The sequence below is a fragment of the Coregonus lavaretus genome, assembly GCF_964263955.1.
Source record: "Coregonus lavaretus genome assembly, chromosome: 7".
NCBI lineage: Eukaryota > Metazoa > Chordata > Actinopteri > Salmoniformes > Salmonidae > Coregonus > Coregonus lavaretus.
Window position 1 is genome coordinate 44025033 of NC_139994.1, and position 18633 is coordinate 44043665.

General features: G+C 44.7%; 1 protein-coding gene across 2 annotated transcripts in view; it reads right to left on the reverse strand.

Moving 5' to 3' along the window:
• The window catches only part of LOC311132655 (CD99 antigen-like protein 2), a 41491-nt gene extending 25587 nt beyond the window's left edge, over positions 1–15904 (reverse strand). The window contains exons 1-3 of one of the 2 annotated variants that reach the window (XM_084165919.1): positions 15626–15904; positions 8117–8185; positions 7744–7791 (exon numbers count right to left, since the gene is read on the reverse strand). In XM_084165919.1, coding sequence (XP_084022045.1) covers positions 7744–7791; positions 8117–8185; positions 15626–15683 — 175 coding nt within the window. In that variant the 5' untranslated portion in view covers positions 15684–15904. The remainder of the gene's footprint in view (positions 1–7743; positions 7792–8116; positions 8186–15625) is intronic. The other variant, XM_084165920.1, reaches the window with a different exon arrangement.
• Between the last annotated feature and the right edge of the window lie 2729 nt (positions 15905–18633).

Consider the following 18633-nt stretch of genomic DNA (forward strand, 5'->3'; position numbering starts at 1 on the left):
CGACCGTGACAGAAGAACCCACCATGCAACGACCAAGCAGCGTGTCCAGGGGCAGCTCTTGGGCTGGACATGGGAGGAAGCGCCGGGAGAAGAGACGGTGGAGGCGCGCCATAGAGAGGAGCAGCGGCGCCAAACGGGTCAACGTCGGACAGGCGAGAGGCAACCCCAGAAAATGTTTAGGGGGGGCACACGGCATGGACGACGGGGCTGACGGAGGCAGAAAAGGGGCGGATTCAGAAGGCCACCAGGTTACGGATACACCGCCCTGTACGTCCTGTGCGGATGCCTCACACAGAGTGTGTGAGGGTAGGCATTCAGCCAGGACGGGTTGTGGCCGCTCTTCACTCCAGGTCTCCTATCCGTCTCCACAGCCCGGTTCGGCCTGTCCCTGCTCCACGCACCAAGCCTACGGTGTGCGTCGCCAGCCCAGTCCGGCCAGTCCCTGCTCCACGCACCAAGCCTACGGTATGCGTCGCCAGCCCGGTCCGGCTTGTCCCTGCTCCACGCACCAAGCCTACGGTGTGCGTCGACAGCCCAGCCCGGCCTGTCCCTGCTCCATGCACCAAGCCTACGGTGTGCGTCGCCAGCCCAGTCCGGCCTGTTCCTGCCACTCGCACCAAGTATACGGTGCGCGTCGCCAGCCCGGCCCGGCCTGTTCCTGCCACTCGCACCAAGTCTACGGTGCGCGTCGCCAGCCCGGCCTGGCCTGTTCCTGCCACTCACACCAAGTATACGGTGCGCGTCGCCAGCCCGGCCCGGCCTGTTCCTGCCACTCGCACCAAGTATATGGTGCGCGTCGCCAGCCCGGCCCGGCCTGTTCCTGCCACTCGCACTAAGCCAGGGGTGCGAGACGTCAGCCTGGTAAGGCCCGTTCCTCCTCCACGCACCAAGCCAGGGGTGCGAGTCGTCAGCCTGGTAAGGCCCGTCCCTCCTCCATGCACCAAGCCAGGGGTGCGAGTCGTCAGCCTGGTAAGGCCCGTTCCTCCTCCACGCACCAGGCCAGGGGTGCGCGTCGTCAGTCCAGCACAACCCGTGCCTGGGCCACCGGTGCCTGGGAAGGTACCGGTCAACTGCTCCACTATGGAGCTGAAGCTAACCGCTCCTGCTAAGTCCAGTTCAGCTCCAGCCGGCGGGGCCAGACTGGACCAGGGGCGCTATGGGGGGTGTATTGGAGGGTGGTGGTCAAGGCCGGAGCCAGAACCGCCGCCGAGGAGGTATGCCCGCCAAGCCCTCCCCTGTTTTGTTCAAGTTGAGGCACGGTCGCAGTCCGCGCCTTTAGGGGGGGGTACTGTCACACCCTGGCTCTGGGACTCTATATGTTGAGCCAGGGTGTATTCATTCTATGTGTTTATTTCTATGTTGGTAATTCTGGTGTGTTTATTTCTATGTTGGCTAGAGTGACTCCCAATCAGAGGCAACGAGTGTCAGCTGTCGTTGGTTGTCTCTGATTGGGAGCCATATTTATACTGTCTATTTTCCCTTTGTGTTTGTGGGTTCTTGTTCCGTGTTCGGTCATTGTTACCGTGGACTTCACGAGTCGTTTCTTGTTTTGTTGATTGTGTTCTATTATCACTAAAGATAATAAAGTTAAACATGTTCGTTCATCACGCTGCGCCTTGGTCTGTTCAATACGACGACGTGACACTTACCCAGAAAAACTCACAGCTGTAATCACTGCCAAAGGTGATTCTAACATGTATTGAGTCAGGGGTGTGAATACCTAAGTAAATTAGATATTTATGTATTTCATTTTCAATAAATGTGCTAATATTTCTAAAAACATGTTTTCACTTTGTCATTATGGGGTATTGTGTGTAGATGGGTGAGGAAAAAATATATTTAGTCCATTTTGAATTCAGGCTGTAACACAACAAAATGTGGAATAAGTCAAGGGGTATGAATACCTTCTGAAGGCACTGTAGTTACAGTAGAGGGTAAAAAGTAGGCATACACACAGTATGAAGGGGAGCCCTTCATGGTGGACTAAATTACTATTTTCAAATATATGGATTCAAAGTATTTATTGACATTTTTAAACCGTAGATTATTGTGATTATTAAGAAGTGGTATGTGTTACTTGTAGGGGTGCCCATGGTGCTGTGGATCAGAAGTATCCGGTGCAAAGGAGGCAGATTGTGTGGTGGGATCCCGTCCTTTCAGACCGTATTTTGTGGCGCAAAGTATAATGGGTTCATACCCAAGTCTAGTTGGTGGCAGTAATGCAACATAATGTATATTGGATGCCAACTGCCGTAAAACCTAATCGAAGAAGAAGTCTACTTTGCACGTCTGCAGTTTTAAAAATAAATGAAGTAATTTTACATCTATTTATTTCTCAGTTCCACTTTTATGCCTTTTAGATGAGAAGGTATCGGCCAGCTTGTCACATTTGGTGTCAGAATTGGGATTAGCCCCTATCCTTTGGGGTGACCTATGGTTTTAATAGGTTTTTAGAAGATGTCAAGACTGAGGTTCCAGGATGGACTGAATTAACAGCCAAGAGGCCTCGAGCAGATACAGTCCTGAGGATGCAGACCAGCAGCAGAGGAGGTCAGCTAACCACGGTGCCAGTGTTCCATTGGAGGAGAGTCCAGGAGGGGCAGAAGTAGACGGTTGCTGAGCCCTGAGGAGAGCAGCAGAGCCTGGTATAGGAGCAGCAGGGAAAACCCCTTGTTTGGTTGGGGTAAATGTTTGCTGCTACTGCCTGGAGGGAGCACCGGTCCAGGCGCCCATTGATTACAACCCAGAGGTCCAGTACAGCCTGCCTGTAGCCCTGTCCCAGGTGTAATGTCCTGGCCCGCAGGGCTTTGATTGCATGAAGGGGAAGCTATGTATAGCCCTAGTATGGAAGGGGAGTTGTGTTCCAGAATCTGGAGGGGATGTGGTCATGTGGGACTTTTCATTCAGTATGCACTATAGCAAGGTGAAGGTTGAACAGTAATTCAATTAAAGTGAACTCGATGGCAACTACACGGGTGGCTGTTTCTCTTCCTGTCTCACTGATGCAAGCTTTGTGAAACTGGACAAGGGGGAGGAAATGTGAAGGAGAGCCCTTCACTATGGACTAAATTACTCTTTTAAATACACTGCAAAATTAAGGGAACACTTAAACAACACAATGTAACTCCAAGTCAATCACACTTCTGTGAAATCAAACTGTCCACTTAGGAAGCAACACTGATTGACAATACATTTCACATGCTATTGTGCAAATGGAATAGACAACAGGTGGAAATTATAGGCAATTAGCAAGACACCCCCCAATGAAGGACTGGTTTTGCAGGTGGTGACCACAGACCACTTCTCAGTTCCTATGCTTCCTGGCTGATGTTTTGGTCACTTTTGAATGCTGGCGGTGCTTTCACTCTAGTGGTAGCATGAGACGGAGTCTACAACCCACACAAGTGGCTCAGGTAGTGCAGCTCATCCAGGATGGCACATCAATGCGAGCTGTGGCAAGAAGGTTTGCTGTGTCTGTCAGCGTAGTGTCCAGAGCATGGAGGCGCTACCAGAAGACAGGCCAGTACATCAGGAGACGTGGAGGAGGCCATAGGAGGGCAACAACCCAGCAGCAGGACCGCTACCTCCGCCTTTGTGCAAGGAGGAGCAGGAGGAGCACTGCCAGAGCCCTGCAAAATGACCTCCAGCAGGCCACAAATGTGCATGTGTCTGCTCAAACGGTCAGAAACAGACTCCATGAGGGTGGTATGAGGGACTGACATCCACAGGTGGGGGTTGTGCTTACAGCCCAACACCGTGCAGGACGTTTGGCATTTGCCAGAGAACACCAAGATTGGCAAATTCACCACTGGCGCCCTGTGCTCTTCACAGATGAAAGCAGGTTCACACTGAGCACATGTGACAGATGTGACAGAGTCTGGAGACGCCGTGGAGAACGTTCTGCTGCCTGCAACATCCTCCAGCATGACCGGTTTGGCGGTGGGTCAGTCATGGTGTGGGGTGGCATTTCTTTGGGGGGGCCACACAGCCCTCCATGTGCTCGCCAGAGGTAGCCTGACTGCCATTAGGTACCGAGATGAGATCCTCAGACCCCTTGTGAGACCATATGCTGGTGCGGTTGGCCCTGGGTTCCTCCTAATGCAAGACAATGCTAGACCTCATGTGGCTGGAGTGTGTCAGCAGTTCCTGCAAGAGGAAGGCATTGATGCTATGGACTGGCCCGCCCGTTCCCCAGACCTGAATCCAATTGAGCACATCTGGGACATCATGTCTCGCTCCATCCACCAACAGACTGTCCAGGAGTTGGCTGATGCTTTAGTCCAGGTCTGGGAGGAGATCCCTCAGGAGACCATCCGCCACCTCATCAGGAGCATGCCCAGACGTTGTAGGGAGGTCATACAGGCACGTGGAGGCCACACACACTACTGAGCCTCATTTTGACTTGTTTTAAGGACATTACATCAAAGTTGGATCAGCCTTTAGTGTGGTTTTCCACTTTAATTTTGAGGGTGACTCCAAATCCAGACCTCCATGGGTTGATACATTTGATTTCCATTGATACTTTTTGTGTGATTTTGTTGTCAGCACATTCAACTATGTAAAGAAAAAAGTATTTAATAAGATTATTTCATTCATTCAGATCTAGGATGTGTTATTTTAGTGTTCCCTTTATTTTTTTGAGCAGTGTATATGGATTCAAAGTATTTATGGACATTTTTAAACCGTCGATTATTGTCATGCAATGTTATTTATTTTCTGTGTCAATTCATTCATTTAATCCATAACCTGATCTCTATCATTGCCTGTTGTATTGCATTGCTCATTGGCACAGGTGCCTGCAATGTGTAACCAGGGCCTGTGTTTTCTTGAAAACATGTTTCCTGACTGTGGGAGAGCCATTTGTTTTAACCACCAGCCATGTGCGTTTACTTTGTAACGGCCCTGCGACACTACAGCCACCGGGCGTCTGGCATTGCCATCAGCCATCAAGGGAACGCATCCTTTGAACTCAATGAAAGCTGCTATACTGCCCGTGTTGCGCTCACGTTGTCGTAGAAATATTTGACTCAAAAAGTAGTCAATTTAAAAATATTATTTGCATAACAAAGCCGAGCTTGCTTCATGGAGCAACAACTGTCTCTCTTTGGCTTAGAGCTCCCTTTTATACACACAAATGCATAATCATGTTACATAGCATATACAGTCCCTCCCCTTAGGGCAAATGATTAACTTATTTTAGTGCCACTCTACCCTTATCTTTCAACGTCCAGATGTCACCTGTAATTTACTCCAAAAGGTCATGGGCGCTTTTCCACAAGAAGCCTCTTCCCTAATCTCACTATATTGGTAGCAGACCCTTTCCCTAATCTCATTATATGGTTGCAGACCCTTTCTTTACAAATAATACACGTACATACATTAAGGCATTTATCATTTACCATCCTCCCTGGCCCTTGAGATTATGTGCATGTGGCCATGTGTCAGGTCATAGGGTCATAAGCAAAACAAATGATAACACTAGGTCCATTGTTACTCCAATCTCCACACAGCCATCACATGTCATTGACATACCCAGACCAGCTGCAGGGAGTTTATGAAAAACACATAAATGTCTCTGTTCTGTATTAACCCTTCAACTGGTTCTCAATCCATAAACATTTTAAGGCATATAGGTGTTTAATTCTACAACATACAGTGCCCTCCACTATTATTGGCACCCCTGTTTAAGATGTGGTCGAGGACTTCCAAAAATTCTAAGTTTTTTTAAAACAACATAGAACCCAAATGCAAAAAAAAAAAAATCCAACCTTTTATTTAAGTACATTACTTTGGTGGTAAAAAAAAAAATCACACATTTAGAAAAAAATAAACTTGAAATCATGTGTCCCACAATTATTGGCACCCCTAACAATTCCACTGAAAATGTTAATTGATTTTTTTTTAAATATATTTTTCTGTAGTTGCTAAAGTTGGTCAGGGTATCTAGGAACTTTTAATTAGTAATTCATGACTTCCTGTTTCCCTGGGGTATAAATATGACGTGACACAGAGGCCTAATTCTCTTACCCATTTGTCAACATGGCAAAGACAAGAGAACACACCATTCAAGTAAGGCAGATTTGTGTCGACCTTCATAAGTCAGGCAATGGCTACAAGAAAATAGCCACTCGCCTTAACTTGCCCGTATCTACAGTCAGAGGAATCATTAAGAAGTTTAAAATAACTGGAACAGTGACAAACAAGGCTGGAAGAGGTCCCAAGTTTATCTTGCCACAACGCACAGTGAGGAGGATGGTAAGAGAAGTAAAAAAAAGTCCTAAGCTCACTGTCAGAATTGCATCAAAGAGTGGCATCTTGGGGTCACAAAGTCTCCAAAACAACCATCAGACGCTCTCTACATGCCAACAAGCTGTTTGGGAGGCATGCAAGGAAAAAGCCTTTTCTCACTAACACTCACAAACGTAAATGTCTGGAGTTTGCTAAGCGGCACTGGGACTTCAACTGGGATCGTGTGCTTTGGTCAGATGAGACTAAGATTGAGCTTTTTGGCAACAAACACTCTAAGTGGGTCTGGCGTAAAACAAAAGATGAGTATGCCGAAAAGCACCTCATGCCCACCGTGAAGTATGGTGGAGGATCTGTGATGCTATGGGCCTGTTTCTCTTCCAAAGGCCCTAGGAACCTTGTTAGGGTGCATGGCATTATGAACGCTTTGAACTACCAGGACATTTTAAATAAAAACCTGATGGCCTCTGCCAGAAAGCTGAAGATGGGTCGTCATTGGGTCTTTCAGCAGGATAATGATCCAAAACATGTGGCAAAATCTACACAAAAATGGTTCAGCAGTCACAAACTCAAGGTCCTCCCATGGCCATCTCAGTCCCCAGACCTCAACCCAATCGAAAACCTTTGGGGCGAGCTAAAGAGGAGAGTGCATAAGAGAGGACCCAGGACACTGGATGATCTAGAAAGATTGTGCAAAGAAGAATGGTCAAAGATCCCTCTCTCTGTGTTCTCCAATCTTGTGAAATGTTATAGGAGGAGATTAAGTGCTGTCTTGTTGGCAAAAGGGGGTTGTACAAAGTATTAACATCAGGGGTGCCAGTAATGTACTTAAATAAAAGGTTGGATTTTTCTCTTTTTTTGCATTTGGGTTCTATGTTGTTTTTTTTTAAAAATGAGAATTTTTGGAAGTCCTCGACCACATCTTAAACAGGGGTGCCAATAATTGTGGAGGGCACTGTATGTACTTGAAAATCATCCATAACGTTGCATCACGTCCAATGGCAGCGTCCAAGCTCAAGAATCGCAGAGGTTCAATTGTCGATGTGAATTCTTGTGAATTGAAATAATGAGAAATAACAACACACACTGTGTAGCAGGTAGAACGTCACATTGACGTGACGCTGAGGGCAAAGCAACGCGACATCTATAGTGGAGCTGAAGTGTAAATCAGCAGTTTTTAAAAGTATTTTTATAACTATTTCTCAGTTCCTCTTTTATACCTTCTAGATGACACGGTATCAGCCAGCTTGTCACACACAGTATCTGCATTATGCTGATATAGGGAGAATTGGAAGTAGATGCTGCTTTTTCTAATGTTAGAACCTTATATAATCAATAGCAAAACATACACTACATCTTTATTAGTAGTCTTTCAAGTGGTCAATACCAGCTTAAATGCCTGCCAATATAATAGATGGTATCTACGGTACAGGCAGATATAATCAATAACAGAGATAGTCTATATCTAGATTAATTAGTGAATCTGGGATCGTTTACCTGCTCCCGATGGAAATAGTTTGGGTTTCGGTGTGGCTGCTGCTGCTGCTGAGGAAAAGAGAAGAGAACGATGTTACACAGAATGCATAGCTTCGTACTCAGACACTGGAAATCAGGGTTGGAATAAATCATTTTTAAATTAAGTCAATTCAGGAAGTAAACTGAAATTCCAAATCCAGTTTTCATCAATGTTTCTGTATGAGAAACAATTGGAATTTCAGTTTACTTCCTGAATTGACTGAATTGAAATGGAATTTTCGCAAACCTTGCTAGAAAGACATTGTCAACTGAATGCATTGTCCATGTATTCTATAGACAAAGCATGAATCCAGGTTGTGCGGAAAAAGACAGCAGTAAGTCTTTCTGTACTTACGTGCTTTAGTGACATCGCCATCCCCCAAGGCATCAGACAGATCAAAGTCACCATTTTCCTGGGACAGGACTGCAATACAGGAAGGGTGGAAGGAGGGAGGGAGGGAGGAGGGGGAGAGGGACAAGAACGGAGACGAGGGAGTGGAGGAGTTTTTACACAATCTATTGCAGAGAAAAGGACAGGAACTTTGCTCTAGTCACCATGTACACCCAAAAAAACTGAAACTGAATCACATACAGTGAGGGAAAAAAGTATTTGATCCCCTGCTGATTTTGTACGTTTGCCCACTGACAAAGAAATGATCAGTCTATAATTTTAATGGTAGGTTAATTTGAACAGTGAGAGACAGAATAACAACAACAAAATACAGAAAAATGCATGTCAAAAATGTTATAAATTGATTTGCATTTTAATTAGGGAAATAAGTATTTGACCCCTCTGCAAAACATGACTTAGCACTTGGTGGCAAAACCCTTGTTGGCAATCACAGAGGTCAGACGTTTCTTGTAGTTGGCCACCAGGTTTGCACACATCTCAGGAGGGATTTTGTCCCACTCCTCTTTGCAGATCTTCTCCAAGTCATTAAGGTTTTGAGCCTGACGTTTGGCAACTCGAACCTTCAGCTCCCTCCACAGATTTTCTATGGGATTAAGGTCTGGAGACTGGCTAGGCCACTCAAGGACCTTAATGTGCTTCTTCTTGAGCCACTCCTTTGTTGCCTTGGCTGTGTGTTTTGGGTCATTGTCATGCTGGAATACCCATCCACGACCCATTTTCAATGCCCTGGCTGAGGGAAGGAGGTTCTCACCCAAGATTTGACGGTACATGGCCCTGTCCATCGTCCCTTTGATGCTGTGAAGTTGTCCTGTCCCCTTAGCAGAAAATCACCCCCAAAGCATAATGTTTCCACCTCCATGTTTGATGGTGGGGATGGTGTTCTTGGGGTCATAGGCAGCATTCCTCCTCCTCCAAACACGGCGAGTTGAGTTGATGCCAAAGAGCTCGATTTTGGCCTCATCTGACCACAACACTTTCACCCAGTTCTCCTCTGAATCATTCAGATGTTCATTGGCAAACTTCAGACGGGCCTGTATATGTGCTTTCTTGAGCAGGGGGACCTTGCGGGCGCTGCAGGATTTCAGTCCTTCACGGCGTAGTGTGTTACCAATTGTTTTCTTGGCACTATGGTCCCAGCTGCCTTGAGATCATTGACAAGATCCTCCCGTGTAGTTCTGGGCTGATTCCTCACCGTTCTCAGGATCCTTGCAACTCCACGAGGTGAGATCTTGCATGGAGCCCCAGACCGAAGGAGATTGGCAGTTCTTTTGTGTTTCTTCCATTTGCGAATAATCGCACCAACTGTTGTCATTTTCTCACCAAGCTGCTTGGCGATGGTCTTGTAGCCCATTCCAGCCTTGTGTAGGTCTACAATCCTGTCCCTGACATCCTTGGAGAGCTCTTTGGTCTTGGCCATGGTGGAGCGTTTGGAATCTGATTGATTGATTGCTTCTGTGGACAGGTGTCTTTTATACAGGTAACAAACTGAGATTAGGAGCACTCCCTTTAAGAGTGTGCTCCTAATCTCAGCTCGTTACCTGTATAAAAGACACCTGGGAGCCAGAAATCTTTCTGATTGAGAGGGGGTCAAATACTTATTTCCCTCATTAAAATGCAAATCAATTTATAACATTTTTGACATGCGTATTTCTGGATTTTTTTGTTGTTATTCTGTCTCTCACTGTTCAAATAAACCTACCATTAAAATTATAGACTGATCATTTCTTTGTCAGTGAGCAAATGTACAAAATCAGCAGGGGATCAAATACTTTTTTCCCTCACTGTATTTTGTTACCCCAAGTCCTACATCAGTGATTCTGCTACTATATCTACATCAATGCATTACAATCTTTCCAAACTACAGCCATAATAATGGTGCAGTAGTATATAACATGTGCACAACACATTAGTTCTGAGTGCAGCAACACTACCAACCAGACCTGGGTTCAAATACTATTTGAAATCTTTCAAATACATTGAGTGTTTGAGTGTACCTGGCAAAACCCAGACGGGCAGGGTTTTGCCAGGTAAGTTCAATAGTTCTGATAAAGTATTTGAAATGATTTCAAATAGCATTTGAACACAGGTCTGCAGCCAACCCTTTTTTCTTTCCAGTGTAGTGAAGAATGCATTGCGTTCTATCAGATCTAGATATCAACAAAGGCACTGAGATGACTGACTCCATGGTTGTGTACTTCTGACCAGGGCTCAGGGCTTTAAAGGGAATATGGTGCCGTTTGGGACACAACCCATGACAGACTCCATGCATTCCTCCTGCACATGGGACAAAACAGCTTTTGTATGTAGTCACACACACACACACACACACACACCTCTTTTTCAAGTTTTTCTTGCTACAATGAGTGATCATGAAAGATCTAAAAGGCCCATAAGGGGTTTTGCCCTCCAACAAAATAATTTGGGATGTTTTCAATCAGGACAGATACAATATGTGTCTCATTATCATTAGACGGGTCATAGGTTATCTCTAGTAAGGCTAAGTGGGAGTAGGAGGCAGTTGTCCCTCTACACTGATCTAAGGTCAATTTAGCATTTTGCACCATAATGGTGCTGGGTTAGGCTTTAGGGAATAATAAGATGATCCTAGATCTGTGTCTACAGGCACCTTCTACCCTTCTAAACATTTACAGTGCAATTTCCGTAATGATCGTTATGAAACTACTGCATTTCATGTGTGTTTATTTGTGAAATTCATAGGAGGCATGTTAGTGTAAGGCAGCATCCTGTATCTAATAATATCTGTAATAGTCAGAGAGCAGCATTCTACACTGGTCTGAGAAGGGAACTATCCTAGCACACGCACACACACACACACACACACACACTGGTCTGAAAGAGGTAGAAACACAGACTCAGATAACCCTACTAGCCAAGTACTGAAGGGTCAACCTTCAGACCAAGAATAATCTTGGTTAACCGAGAACTAAAGTATTGTGTAATTTGTCAGCTGCTCGATTAAGTTCTGGGCCTATACAGTGCATTTGGAAAGTATTCAGACCCCTTCACTTTTTCCACATTTTCTTACGTTACGGCCTTATTCTAAAATGGATCAAATAAAATAAAATCTCATCAATCTACACACAATACCCCATAATGACAAAGCGAAAACAGGTTTTAAGACATTTTTGCACATAGAAAAAAAAGAGAAATATCTTATTTACATTAGTATACAGACCCTTTGCTATGAGACTCGAAATTGAGCTCAAGTGCATCCTGTTTCCACTGATCATCCTTGAGATGTTTCTACAACTTGATTGGAGTCCACCTGTGGTAAATTCAATTGATTGGACATGATTTGTAAAAGGCACACACCTGTCTATAAAAGGCCCCACAGTTGACAGTGCATGTCAGAGCAAAAACCAAGCCATGAGGTCGAAGGAATTGTCCGTAGAGCTCCGAGACAGGATTGTGTCGAGGTACAGATCTGGGGAAGGGTACGAAAACATTTCTGCAGCATTAAAGGTCCCCAAGAACACAGTGGCCTCCATCATTCTTAAATGGAAGAAGTTTGGAACCACCAAGACTCTTGCTAGAGCTGGCCACCCAACCAAACTGAGCAATCGGGAGAGAAGGGCCTTGGTCAGGGAGGTGACCAAGAACCCGTTGGTCACTCTGACAGAGCTCCAGAGTAACTCTATGGAGATGGGAGAGCCAACCAGGCCTTTATGGTAGAGTGGCCAGACGGAAGCCACTCCTCAGTAAAAGGCACATGACAGCCCGCTTAGTGTTTGCCAAAAGGCACCTAAAGGACTCTCAGACCATGAGAAGCAAGATTCTCTGGTCTGATGAAACCAAGATTGAACTCTTTGGCCTGAATGCCAAGCATCACGTCTGGAGGAAACCAGGCACTGCTTATCACCTGGCCAATACCATCCCTACGGTGAAGCATGGTGGTGGCAGCGTCATGCTGTGGGGCTGTTTTTCAGCGGCAGAGACTGGGAGACTAGTCAGGATTGAGGGAAAGATGAACGGAGCAAAGTACAGCGAGATCCTTGATGGAAAATCTTCTCCAGAGCGCTCAGGACCTCAGACTGGGGGCGAAGGTTCACCTTCCAACAGGACCACAACCCTAAGCACACAGCCAAGACAACGCAGGAGTGGCTTTGGGACAAGTCTCTGAATGTCCTTGAGTGGCCCAGCCAGAGCCCGGACTTGAACCTGATCGAACATCTCTGGAGAGACCTGAAAATAGCTGTGCAGCGCGCTCCCCATCCAACCTGACAGAGTTTGAGAGGATCTGCAGAGAAGAATGGGAGAAACTCCCCAAATGGGAGGTGTGCCAAGCTTGTAGCGTCATACCCAAGAAGACTTGAGGCTGTAATCACTGCCAAAGGTGCTTCAACAAAGTACTGAGTAAAGGGTCTGAATACTTATGTAAATGTAATATTTCAGATTTTTATTTTTAATACATTTGCAAAGAAAAACAAACAAAACTGTTTTTGCTTTGTCATTATGGGGTATTGTATGTAGATTGATGAGAAAAAACAACAACAATTGAATCCATTTGAGAATAAGGCTGTAACGTAACAAAATGTGGAAAAAGTGAAGGAGTCTGAATACTTTCTGAATGCACTGTATGTGCTCCACCCTCTCTCGTTGCAAGTTACAGGCCGAATGTCTCCTCCCCTTCCGAAATTAGAAAGATGCTAACACCTGCGAAATTGTGATTCGTCCAAATAACCAGTGACGAAAAACACTGGAACTACTGCTGCTCATTAGCCCATGCATCCCATTCCTTCCCGACAGATTCTATATGTTTACCTCAATCTGTTCTCGAGAGATTAGGCCAAGAATACAGAGTAGCTACACTTGCGTAGTTACACACACACACACACACTCACATGCATGCACACACACACACACACAGACACTGCTGCCCTCTCCCTGTCCCTTCTGAGATCTGGCAGGCAACTTGTGGGTGATACTGGCCGGTAACACTAAAAATAGATCCAGAGCTAAAAACACCACTGTCTACGTGAATGTGTGACTGCAGGCCAGGCTGGGTCACCATGCACCTCTGCAGCACAGCAATGGTTCGATTATTAATGAGACCTTAACTAATAATATTACTTTCATTATTGCAATTTCTTAGCTTTGGCTATTGCTATTAGTATGCTATAACATAGCTTTTACTCTTTATAGTATTCAGCTCTATTACTATTGCTACGTTATCATTATTGATATTACTTATACCTATGTAGGCTATCTCCCACCCAGGGTGTAAGGGTATTTGTCCTGCCCTGCTATAGAGGAAACAGCAGCACCCAGTCTCTGGCATATGATGAGTTTGAAATTCTGCTGATTTTCGTCGGAATTCTGTGTGTGCGGATTCCATACGAGCCTGATGATGACCTCAGAAACAACCACGTGACTTCTGATCATCGCTCTCTGACTTATGCGATGCGATCATTGTTCTTCAAATGCTGATGAAGGCTTGTCGCACGAACACAATCTTTTGACCTCTGCTGCTATTTGAAGAACATTAAAACGTAAAGACAATTTTTGATTTTCCACGTGGATCTTGCTCATAACAACTAGTTACTTTCTACATCATAGACATGAACAGTCATCTCTACACCATAGCAGTTAATTAGCTATAATTTCTCAGGTCAACATTGAATTCACAATATGAACGGTTGTCTATAGAGATCTGTATGGAGCCCCAGCTGGTGTGTATCAAAGTGAATAAATAATTGATTCCTCTGTTTTATGACGACCACCACATGGCTTTGTCTCACTGCCGGTCTGGGGATTGATCTTATTACTCTTCATTAAGTCTTATTATGTAACACAACCCAAAAAGAAAGTTGACATTTACATAGATGCTCTTATCCAGAGCGACTTACATTTAGTGAGTGCATACATTATTATTATTATTACTTTTTTTCATACTGGCCCCCCGTGGGAATCGAACCCACAACCCTGGCGTTGCAAACGCCATGCTCTACCAACTGAGCTACACGGGACACACATGCATGAGTGCTCATGCACATACACACACCCCTCCTCTCCTCCTCCACAGACACGCACAACCCAAAAAGCTCTGTTTTTTTCTCTGTCACACACACACATACACACACAGCACACACACACACACATGCATGTTCACAGTCTGCACAAGCACACACACCCATCATCTCCCTCTCCCAAAGAAAAGACTGCAGCTGAGGTTATGCCCCCTCCTTTCCTCCCTCTCTCCCCCCTCCTTTCCACCTCCTTCATCCCCTCATCCCAAAATCCAAACCCCTCTAGCTAAAATTAGCTAAGTATGCACTTATATGTGAAGGGTGGCAGAGCTGGCAGACTAAACTTTAAACATGCAGGGGTTTGTCCCAAATGGCACCCTATTCCCTACATAGCATAGGGTACCATTTGGGACACAACATTCAGATCATTAATGCAGTAATAATCTGAATAGAACAGAATAACAGAATAGGACTTGAGGACTCATTGTCTCACAATGACACGCTCAGTGTGTGTGTGTGTGTGTGTGTGTGTGTGTGTGTGTGTGTGTGTGTGAAGGGAGGAAACTGGCACACTCAAGGTTTGAACCTGCACCTGCCATGATGGAGAGAACGAAAGAGCGACCCTTGGAAGAGAAAGGAAGAAACACACTCCACTCACTGAATGGGACCGTAGTTCCTTAGCTCACAATCTAACCATTCAATCAAAAACCATGCTGTCTTATGAGTGTATCCTAACTGCCTAAGTGATCCACCAAAAATGTTAACTAGACTATCGGTTATTTTGAGACAATCATCATCAATAGCCTTTTTGCATATCTCTTTCATTAATTCATCAATAATTTGTGATAAACAAAGATGATTTTACCCCTTAAAAATCCATCCATATTACCCCAGAATAACACCTATATCAATCCTGAATATTAGTTCTTATTGTCTTGCCTATTTCCATTCTCAGAACATGATGTCCTACTGGGCTACAGGCAGACTGCTATGTGACTAGACTGCAACGAAATCAACATCTCAGGGAACGTTTTTTCACCCCACATCTACACATAAATATTCCTCTTGTGTGATTAATTAGAATATTCACATCGGTAAAAGTGTGATTAGAACGTGATTCATTTGGGTTCTGGAATCAAACATATGGAACATCAGTTCGCTGCCAGACTGGCTGGTCAATATGGCTCTAAGTCCAAATCAGACAGATACAGGCATCACTGGGCAGTTAGGCTAAAACATATTTTAACACGTAACTATGTAATAACCGAGTCTCGATTGCTGGATAATGAACTATGCAGCGGCTTAGTTGCTGCCGCCCTTGTACCGTTATTATGTTTAGAATAAAGAAATAGGGCCTACTGGTTACAAACAACAGACCGAGGCAACAAAAAACTGATGAACTATGCAATAGCGTGAACCGCAACAAAGAAGAGAGAGAGAGAGAGGGGTTGGGCGAAACGCTTACCTTTCACAGCTAGCAGCGAGACCACTATAAAGATTGACCACGCCGAAAATGTCCCCATGTTTGAGATTCGTCCGTCCGGTGTTGAATCGACACTGGTTCTGAAGAGAGTGATAAAATAACGTTACACTGTAACCATAAATCGACTTATCTTCTTATCCGTGAGACTGGTTGCTACAATGTAACAGTTTTTTGCTACTTTGATCCCCAAAAATATTTGTTTGGCGGCACGGGTGCGACAGTGGCAAACAGTTTGCTGCAACTGAACGGACAGTCTGCAGTGCGAACGTGCAGCCGTGCGCTTGCGGAGAAACGAGAGCGTGCTCTGTAGGCGCAGCAGCACAAGCTACAGCTTGGTGGAATCATACGTTACAACGGCGGCAAAGGGCGGTTCCTTTTGGTTTTACAGATGCAGACAGACAGACACACAGACACAGTGTTATTTCCTGTTCTAATGGTGAAAATGCCTATGATGGTGCCATATTGCATATTCAGGAATGGCCTGTAGGCTTGTTTTTTAGTGAGGGTGTGTAATAGACTATGCATGATGTTGAACTTTTATTAGCCTACAGCTATTACAGAGGCAGACAGACAGACAGACACACACACACACACAGAAATGCAGGCAGACATCAGACAGACAGACAGACACACAGACACAGTGGTGATTTAAATCCAGTACATTATTTCCTATTCCAATGGCGAAAAAGGCCTATGATGGTGCCATATTGCAAATTCTGGAATGGCCTGTAGGCTAGGTTTTTAGTGAGGTTGTGTAGGCTAATAGATGATTCTTTTTTATGTTGAACTTTCATTAGCCTACAGCTATTACAAAGGCAGACAGGCAGACAGACAGACAGACAGACAGAGACAGACAGACAGACAGACAGACAGACAGAGACAGACAGACAGACAGGCAGGCAGGCAGGCAGGCAGGCAGGCAGGCAGGCACAGATTTAAATCCATTTCCTTTTCCAATGGCGAAAAAGGCCTATGATAGTGCCATATTGCATATTCAGGAATGGCCTCCAGCTTCGTTTTAAATGGTTAGTAAAAGACACTGCATTATGTAGAAGTTGAATTGCCCTACAGCTACAGACTACAGCTGCTGCATGATGTAGAAGTTGAATTGCCCTACAGCTACAGACTACAGCTGCTGCATGATGTAGAAGTTGAATTGCCCTACATCTACAGACTACAGCTGCTGCATGATGTAGAAGTTGAATTGCCCTACAGCTACAGACTACAGCTGCTGCATGATGTAGAAGTTGAATTGCCCTACAGCTACAGACTACAGCTGCTGCATGATGTAGAAGTTTAATTACTCACCAATGTGTTGTATTCAAAATATTAATAAGATTCCACCCATGAGGCCACTAGGTCATTTGACTGCAGGAAAGGGCTAGTTGTAGAGTAATTAAACTGCTGCATCATGCAGCTGCTGTAGTCTGTAGCTGTAAAGTACTTAAACGTATATATCCTGCAGTAGCTGTAGTCTGTAAAGTAATTAAACTTCTATATCATGCAGCAGCTGTAGTCTGTAGAGTAATTCAACTTCTATATCATGCAGCAGCTGTAGTCTGTAGAGTAATTAAACTTCTACATCATGCAGCAGCTGTAGTCTGTAGAGTAATTAAACTTCTACATCATGCAGCTGCTGTAGTCTGTAGAGTAAATAACCTTCTACAGTATGCAGCAGGTGTAGTCTGTAGAGTAATTCAGCTTCTGGGCCTCCGAAGTGGCGCAGCGGTCTAACATGCTACCCAGACCGCAAGCGCATTGGGTTGTTATTTTACCTGAAATGCACAAGGTCCTCTACTCTGACAATTAATCCACAGATAAAACGGTAACATTTTGTTTTCTAGTAATCTCTCCTCCTTCAGGCTTCTTCTTCTTTGGACTTTATATGGCGGTTGGCAACCAACTTTATGGTGCATTACCACAACCAACTGGACTGGAGCGTAGACCTCAGTTCATCTTTCAATCACTCACGTGGGTAGATGCTCCTAAAAACCAATGAGGAGATGGGAGAGGCAGGACTTGCAGCGTGTTGAGCGTCGCAAATAGAATCATGTTCTATTTTAGAGCCTGGTCACGCAGAGGCTCGTTGACGCGCACAAGCAGTGTTGGTGCAAAGATTGAAGTTTGGGGTCACTTAGAAATGTCCTTGTTTTCGAAATAAAATTATTTGCAACTCTGCCTAGAAGGTCAGCATCCCGGAGTCGCCTCTTCACTGTTGACATTGAGACTGGTGTTTTGCGGGTACTATTTAATGAAGCTGCCAGTTGAGGACCTGTGAGGCGTCTGTTTCTCAAACTAGACACTCTAATGTATTTGTCCTCTTGCTCAGTTGTGCACCGGAGCCTCCCACTACTCTTTCTATTCTGGTTAGAGACAGTTTGCACTGTTCTGTGAAGGGAGTAGTACACAGCGTTGTACGAGATCTTCAGTTTCTTGGCAACTTCTCGCATGGAATAGCCTTCATTTCTCAGAACAAGAATAGACTGACGAGTTACAGAAGAAAGTTATTTGTTTCTGGCCATTTTGATCCTGTAATCGAACCCACAATTGCTGATGCTCCAGATACTCAACTAGTCTCAAGAAGGCTATCATAAGTTGAATGCACCAATTTGTAAGTCGCTCTGGATAAGAGTGTCTGCTAAATGACGTAAATGTAAATGTAAGGCCAGTTTTATTGCTTCTTTAATCAGCACAACAGTTTTCAGCTGTGCTAACATAATTGCAAAAGGGTTTTCTAATGATCAATTAGCCTTTGAAAATGATAAACTTGGATTAGCAAACACAACGTGCTATTGGAACACAGGACTGATAGTTGCTGACAATGGGCCTCTGTATGCCTATGTAGATATTCCATATAAAATCAGCTGTTTCCAGCTACAATAGCCATTTACAACATTGACAATGTCTACACTGTATTTCTGATCAATTTGATGTTCTTTCGAAAACAAGGACATTTCTAAGTGACCCCAAACTTTTGAACGGTAGTGTAT